Source organism: Crocodylus porosus, unplaced genomic scaffold (assembly GCF_001723895.1).
Source record: "Crocodylus porosus isolate Cpor-Errol unplaced genomic scaffold, CroPor_comp1, whole genome shotgun sequence".
NCBI lineage: Eukaryota > Metazoa > Chordata > Crocodylia > Crocodylidae > Crocodylus > Crocodylus porosus.
Genome location: NW_017728947.1, coordinates 68,392,993 through 68,400,987, shown reverse-complemented (window position 1 = coordinate 68,400,987; position 7,995 = coordinate 68,392,993). Strand labels below are relative to the sequence as shown.

Sequence of the window (7,995 nt, the reverse complement as noted above, 5' to 3'; positions counted from 1 at the left end):
CCACACCAGCGTATGTGCCTGCACGTGTGGATGCACCCTCTAGGCATTTCCAGACGTGCAGCCTGCAGCACCACAGATCTGTCTGCAGTGCCACAAACCACATGCACTGCACATGCAGGCATTTGCCACACTGCTAATTTGCAGCGCAGCAGGGGGTTTTCTGACACCAGTGTCAAAAGACCTGTGCCTGAAAAACTGGGGCAGTGCACATGACAGGAGTGTGTGCAGCCCAAAACCAGAGCCTGGCTGGCCAGACCTATGCTCTGGCTACCTACCAGGCTCCGCAAACCAGGATCACCACCACTGGACCCCCAGGAGGCCCCCAGAACCCCAGGCAAGGCTGCTGGGAGGAACAGCTGCAGCTGGACTCGGGTCCTGGTGCAGCCTCCCCTACCCCACCCAGGGCAACTTGCTGCACTCCAGAGCATGTATGCAGCGGAATTCCCCAGGGACAATTAGCAACAGCACAAATAAGTGCTGCTGACAGTTGCCCCCAGGGAACACACGTTCCCACTTGTGGGGACACACCCTCTGGCCACGTCCAGGTGAGCACGGACGTGCATATGTGACACCACACACCTGTTTGTGGTGCCATGCACCACACATGCAGGCATTCCCTGCACCGCTATCTTGCAGCACAGGGGAGGGGGGAGATGGTTTGACAGTTTGGAGATCCTAGGGTCAAAAAACCGCACACCACAAGCCAAAAACAAGTGGAGCACTGCACGTGGCAGTAGTACACACCACCCAAAACCTGGCTGGCTGGCACCACACTCCAGGTGCCAGCCAGGCTCTCTGCTGCAGGAATACCCCACTCAGGGTAACCTGCTGTATGCCAGAGCACACGTGGCACAAGGTGTGCTGCTGCTATTTGTCCCCAGGGAAACAAACGTTTGCACTCCTCTGCACGTGGCCTCTGGTTGTACATCTTATCTATCTTGTTAATCATGTCTGTACACCTAACTGCAGCACCCTGGTTGAGAATCACTGGTCTAAATCAATCTCTCTTAAAATCCTCTATTAACAAAAGGAACATAACACAAGTTTAAAAGAAAGCTAATTTTATATTTCAACAGTGATGCAGTGCAGAACTGTCATTCAAACCAACTACCTGACCCTTACATGTTCATCTTAATACCAAAACTTCTCATTTTGAAGAATGTCCAATGTTTCATTTTGCTCAGTAAAAAAATGCAATATGCACTGCAAGAAGAATCTCTCTGCAGCACAGTATTTCTTGGGTACATAGTAAATTGAAACTTAAGAGCTCTCTTTCATTTAATAATTTGCTAAAAGTCAATGCATTTTGGCAAACCCTTTATATGTTTAAAGAACTAGAACTTCTTTCATATTTAAACATACACGTGAAAAACTGAACAAGTTTTACTTAGGAATTAAAAGCCATGAAGTTGGCTTTTTCATTTGTGGACATATCAATATAAATTGTTTTTATTGCCAGAAGTCAATTTTACAAACCAAACTATCAATAATCTAACAGAAGCACTGAATTATAACTGGCCACAAGCATGCTGTAAAGAAATAAAGATGATGTTTTTCAAGTTTTTATATCTGGAGAGAAATGAAATCTAAAATGAAGTAATACAAACAAACTATATTTTAAGATCGAACCACTATGACAACCCAAATTTATGTATGTGTTTGGTTTTATTGTTATGTCAGGTCTTACCAAGACATTCCATGCTGGTAATCCAAAATATGAACCAAAAAAGCAAGTACATATTAATTAGCATTGTGTAGGTCTCTTATTTAAAAACCCACAATCAAAAGACTTCAAGATGTGTATAATTTTTTTTAACAGGCAGGATTGTTAAAGGTTCTTAACTTGGATTCTGTAGAACAGATTTTTGGATAGATTTACAAAACTTAATATTAAAGTGTTTTCAAATAATAACAAGTGTTTTCAAAGTAGTTTTAATTTCAACTATTTTTAATGTTAAACAAACTATTGCATTGCTCTCAAACCACATGAAACAATCATTCTACTTTCCAGGAATCATACAGTTAAAGAAACGTAAGTTATTGAAAATTAGCAATTTGGAGAAATGGGTCAAGGCTGTTTCAGTTACTATAAGTGCTCATGAAGCCCGTTCCCAATTCCTGTGATTTTGCTATAGTTTTGTTTTGGGAAATGGGAATTAGCCAAACAAACACTGACCATGATTCTGATCCTGCAAGCTTACCCATGTGAAGAGATCCCTGCCCCACCGCTCCTTGCCCCCCTCCAAAAAGTCAATGAGTCTCCACATGCATGCAGAGGTCAGTCTACAGTAAGCTACTTGTGCAACTGAGACCTAATTTAACTATTTCTCCTAGACATGATATCTATGAAGATGGATTTCTATACCCAGGTGGAGCTCAACTGACTAAAAGGTCAGGACCCACGAATAATACAGGGTACACACCGAAACTGACTATAGAGTACTGGCAAAAACACGGGGAAAACAAACTGAGAAGAAAGATTTGTTTTTTCCTCTAATTTCTTTCTTACTGCAGTAATTAGGTGTTACTTGTGTAACAGTAAATTTAAAAATCAAACTTTGTGAACTTTTTGAAGTTAACAGTAGCCTTTTAAAGTCCTGCAGGATACACAGAAGTGAAACTGACCTGTCTTGTTTCACTGTTTTAAGTTAAAGGAAATGAAATGCAAAATTACGAAGTGGTGAAAAGTAACATCTTTTCCAAAACCTCTTTAGTTTTACTAATAATAGTATATCGTTAATTATTTTAAGCATCCTTATTTTTATTAAACACACTTTATTTTGAGACTGGCCCTCTACAATAGGTTTTTTTTTTTTACATACATCTACCTATAAATACATAGCTTATGTGCCTATTATAACACTAATAGGCAATAAAAAGTGGGTAACAGACTAAATACAAAATCTCACCTGCTGTTGTTGACTTTCCAACTCCACCTTTGCCAGAAGCCAAAACCAGGACCTGCTTAACTCCTTCTATTGGCTTTTGTTTTGGAAGTCCTCGAGACATGATTTGAGCACGCTTCTCTTTCAGGAACTCATCACTGGTATTTGATGACTTCAAAAGAAAAACAGTGTGTTACAGGCTTACATCAAGATGTGTTACTGCCACACAAGCCAGAGACTCACAGAAGACTCCCCTCCAAAGGGGACCCTAGGAGGTCTTAGTCCAACCCCTGCTCAAAACAAAACCACCCCGACTCCATCACCCGGGCCTTAAACACCTCCAACGACAGAGACCCCACCACCACCTCCCTGGGTAGCCTGCTCCAGTGCTTCATCACCCTGCCAGAGAGCAACATTTCCCTAGTATCCGACCTCAACTTCCCTCGCTGCAACGTGAGGGCGGGACCGCGCTCTTCTCCCCCAACAATACGGATCCGGGGCTGCTGCCAAAAGCCCGCGCGGCGGCAGCGGGCCAGGCCATCACCCGCGTGTGGCTGGTGGCTCTTCAAGGGACCGCCCCGAGCTCCTGTATAGCGAGCGCGCGGGGCTACAAGGGGCCGCCCGGGCTCTGCCTGCAGCCGCCTCCCCACGCTGCCGGGCCCTCTCTGCCGCCCTGCTAAGGCCCCTCTCTCACCGCGGGACGGGAGCACAAGCCCGGGCCGCCGCCGAGAAATACGCGGGGCCACAGCGTCCGCAGCCCGGCGCGGGCAACCGCCATCGCCGCCGCCTCCCGCTGCCGGCGCCTGGCGATGGCGCAACTAAACCCCGCCCCGCCCCGGCCCGGCGCCCGGGTGGCAGCGGGAAGGACGTCTTCCGGCCGCGGTAGACTTGGGCCGGGCTGTGCGGGATCCTCGAGAGCCAGTGAGGTGGTAGTGCGCAAGTCCCTCTCGTCGCGTGCGGGCAGAGGCCCGGCCCCGGCAGCAGAAGGCGAGGCTGAGCCGCCTTTCCCCCGGGCCCGGGCCCGGGCCCGAGCCCGAGCCCACAAAGCTGAGCGCCGCAGGGTCGGACCGTGGTGAAGAAGAGTACGGCCCCGCCGTGCCAAGGAGTCTCACGCAGCTGCCAATTAATGGGGGGCTGGGGACTGCCCCCCCATAAGAGACGAAAGCCCCCTGTCAGACTTCAAAATCGTAACGAGGGTCTCCGGTGGGATTGCTTTTTCACATAGGTAGATTTATCAATCAAAGAACCAGCTTAATTTTTTTTTTTTTTTGCAGACCCCCTTCGAGTCCAAGTGTAATTTGAACCCTGGTTTCAAGTAGGGTGGCCGTGACCTCTGTGCTTTATTGATACGAAACCTAACGCCTTTATGTCCTCTATGTTTCCCTTCAAGAGAAAACATATTTTTCTTTGGAAGAAAAAAATAGAGGACATAAAGGCATCAGGTTTCGAATCAATAGTGGACAGAGTAGCAGAAAACGGGAATGTTCTCTGTGATGGCCCCCCTATATCTCAGTTGATCCCCCTGCACTGGTATATGAGGTTGTGAGTGCACCAGAATGCAGGACTCCAGCCAAAGCGTGCAGCTGCAGGCAGGGGGGTGCAGGGCACCCCAGGAGCATCTGCTTCTCCACCCATTAGCGTGTAGCTATCTTAGATCCCCACCAGACTGCCTCTGTGTTTGCAATGGGCTCCTGCTCCAGGTCATTCTCACTCCTTTGTGATACGGAATAAGGATAAAAACTTGATCCATATTTCAAGGGGCAGCCTCTGTTTTGATACTCAATGCTTGCTCTGCTTAGAAAACTAGTAGCCAGAGTGTTGCTACGGAATAGTTAATATGAGCAAAACTTAGGAGGTGCTTCAGGCAATGTCTGCTTGGTTTTTTGTTTTGTTTTTTTTTTTAAATTAAGAAGATCTTTGTGAGAGAGACATCATCGTGTAGCAGCTGCAATTGAGTTTCCTGCTTTATCCTTTGTAGCCTCTGGAGGAGTTAGGACATATTAGACTAGGTAGAAAAAGGATTTTATTGTTATGGCAATTCCTGTGTCCTAGCATAACGTGGTATAAGTTAGTAGTCGTGTTGGTCTAAGGACATAGGCTGACAAGGTTCTTTGGGTAAATTCGATATCTTTTATTAGACCAACTAAAATAGTTGGGGAAATGATTTGCAAGCTTTTGGGTACAAACAGCTCTCATCAGGCTGAGGAAATGTCTCCAGTTGGTCTGTGCTCTTCCTGGATGGAACAGAATCCAGGAAGAGCACAGACGAACTGCAGGCGCTTCCTCAGCCTGACAAAGGGTGTTTGTACCCAAAAGCTTGCAAAGAAGAATTTTTTTCAACTATTTTAGTTGGTCTAATAAAAAATACCAGATTTACCCACAATCTGTGGAAGATTATTGGATGGTGACATCCCTTAATAAATTGGGCACACATTTTTCTTGGAGATGCTCTTTATTATCGTAAAAGGCAAGTTAATCACAAGATACTGGGAATCATGAAAGACCTATGGGATGCCCATATTTCCACAACATGGAATCATGGAGGATACACAACTTTATAACAAACTTGACACAAGGGGCTCTATGATCTGGAAAGATTAAAAACCTCCCATTTAGGTAATGCCACCAAAATTAAAGTGTGATTTTACTGCTATTCTTGAAAGGCTTAATAAAAACTGCAAATCTCGATATCGCTCTATAAAATTCCACTCCTGGTTTTTCAATAGCTTTATCAAGTGGGACAACACAATGTTTCATTTTCATGCAAATTAATAAAGGTTTCCTTTAAGGAAGTACAGAAGAATGTTTTAAAGACTCCAAATTTGTAGTCAATTTTAATACAACCATGATTGCAATATAATTGGGGGTTTTTTGGATTAAATTAGATGTCTTGCATTTAAATGTATTCTTCTCTTGACCCTATTCAATTAAGGGCATCCTCCTGTGTCTAGAACAACTCACTGCCAAATTGGTGCTAATTCCAAAGTGAATTAGCACTTGAAAATGTATTACTAAAAATTGTTGAGTTGATTTATACTGTATAGGAAATAAGCAACTAAAAAGAGTATAAAGATTATGTGAACTTTTGAGGCTGACTTTCAAGGGTCCAGTGTTTCTGTTGTAGTGTCTTAACCTCTATGTAGTTACATATAGTTGTAATAATGTAATTAATTGGTAACATAGGCCCAGCCCTGAAAACTTTTACTCATATGAATAGGTCAATTTACTTGAGCCATAATTTAAATTGAAATCACTTTAAAAAAAGGTCATATAAAACTTAGTTGTACATTAAAAAATGTGAAATGCCCTTCCCCCTGCCTAGTTCATGAGCAGGGCATTGGGGCAAGGGGCACAAGCAGGGCATCCTGCCATTTACCCCCTGCCCTCATTTTGTTTTGAGCAGGCACAAACAGCCCCAGTCGCCTGTGAGTGGCTGCAGTGTGGGGTGCCAGGCAAGAAGTGAAGCAGGGGCCACTTTTCCTGCACTCCGCACCAGCTTGTAACCCACCCCTGTTGCCAGCCTGGGCCCTGTGCCGGCTGCGGGCTCACCCATCAGGGCTGTGCATGGCAGCAGCAGCTCCAGCCCCACCGCCTGCCGTGCTGGGCTGTGTTTGCCACCACCGCCTCTGGGCTGTCCAGCACACGAGCTCTGGGCAGGCGGCAGCAGCCAACGATGCCTAGCACAGCAAGCAGTGGGGCTGCAGCTGCTGCCTATAGGCAAGCCCAGAGCTAATGCGGGGCCTGGGCTGCCTGTGGGGCTGGATTACAAGCTGGTGCTGGGGTGGGGGGGAAGTGGCCTCTCCCCCACCCCATGGCCAGCGCCCCACTCTGCAGTCACTCGCAGCCCGCCTGGGGCTGCCTGTGCCTGCTTAGGACAGCCCCATGCGGGCTAAGAGCAGCTGCAGCAGGGAACGTGGGCCACGAGGCAGGCGAGGGGGCCACTTCTTCCCATGCTCTTTCCCTGCCCCTCCCCCCCACACCCCTCTTACCTGAGGTTCTGGTGCAAGGCAGCCAGGTGGGCAAGGCCTGGTGGGCCCTGCTATTGCAGAAGCCCCCTGGGCTTCCCTTGGACCCTACTGCCCCTGGTTCCTGTCATTTTTTACAGGAAACAAAGAGAGAGAAATATTAATTGTCTAAAATTTTTATTGGCTCCGGGGGTCAGATAGAATGGCCTCGCAGGCTGAATCTGGCCCGCAGGCTGTATTTTACCCACCCCTGCTATAAACTCAAATCAGCTTTGTTTTGAAAAGTAAATATTTGCAGGGGCAATCACTAAAGCATTTAGCTCAGCACAGTAGCCATCACAGGGCACAAGGAAATGCAATCTGAAGTAGGCAGGTTGTCAGACTATTTAGACCAGGTCAAATATTGGACAATAAGACTGATGTTGTATAAGAATGAACTGCTAATAATCTAAACTATGAAAAAAGATTGAATTGGGGTTTTTTGCTACATATATATTAAACAGTGTTGTGCTTATCTAAGAAGTAGTTCTGGGAAGCACTGTACTTCAGTCAGGAGCTATGTCTTTTGGAGTTCCTAGGAAGTGAAAACCCTGCAGCAGTTCCCAAGGGGTGCCCATGGGCACCATGGATAAAACTTAAAAAGAATACAAAGTAAAAGGAAGCTGCATTTTGAAGTTGTGGATCTAATGCAATTTTAAGTAATGGATGAGATGATGGGATTGATCTAAATTCTAAACTTTAATATTTGTATTGGCACTCACTGCTTTTAAATTCAAATGTGCACATAACCGTTGGGAATGCCTGACCTAGGGGATTCTCTCTTAGAGAATAAGTTGCCTGTGCCCGCCTGTCACGGAGTCACAGAGGTGCCCCGTGATTGTGAGGGTGATTGGCAGAGCTGTCAATCACCCAGGCAGCTCAGGTGCCTGGTTGCCAGGCCAACCAGGTGGGTCACATGGCCAGAAGGGGGCAGGGCCCGGCCTTTATAAACAGCTTAGGCCGGAGACTGACACACAGTTCCCTTCTGGCTGCCGTAGGAGTAGGAGCTCTGCAGCTGAGCTGAGCGGCCGGAGTTAGTGGTTGCAGCCTTACCCCACTAACAGGCTGCAATGATGCAGGGAACAAGATCACCCTGACTGCAGGTA

At 46.5% G+C, this 7,995-nt stretch overlaps 1 protein-coding gene and 1 long non-coding RNA gene across 4 annotated transcripts in view; one reads left to right on the top strand and one right to left on the bottom strand.

Annotated features, from left to right (window-relative positions):
- The window catches only part of NUBPL (nucleotide binding protein like), a 211,197-nt gene extending 207,424 nt beyond the window's left edge, over positions 1 to 3,773 (bottom strand). Inside the window, exons 1-2 of one of the 2 annotated variants that reach the window (XM_019552062.1) lie at positions 3,580 to 3,773; positions 2,910 to 3,057 (exon numbers count right to left, since the gene is read on the bottom strand). In XM_019552062.1, coding sequence (XP_019407607.1) covers positions 2,910 to 3,057; positions 3,580 to 3,663 — 232 coding nt within the window. In that variant the 5' untranslated portion in view covers positions 3,664 to 3,773. Of the gene's footprint in view, positions 1 to 2,909; positions 3,058 to 3,317; positions 3,368 to 3,579 lie in introns of those variants that run through there. The other variant, XM_019552063.1, reaches the window with a different exon arrangement.
- A 159-nt stretch (positions 3,774 to 3,932) lies between these two features.
- LOC109321531 overlaps positions 3,933 to 7,995 on the top strand; it is a 24,395-nt gene continuing 20,332 nt past the window's right edge. Inside the window, exon 1 of one of the 2 annotated variants that reach the window (XR_002104077.1) lies at positions 3,933 to 4,110. This is a non-coding gene — a long non-coding RNA (uncharacterized LOC109321531). Of the gene's footprint in view, positions 4,111 to 4,798; positions 4,895 to 7,995 lie in introns of those variants that run through there. The other variant, XR_002104076.1, reaches the window with a different exon arrangement.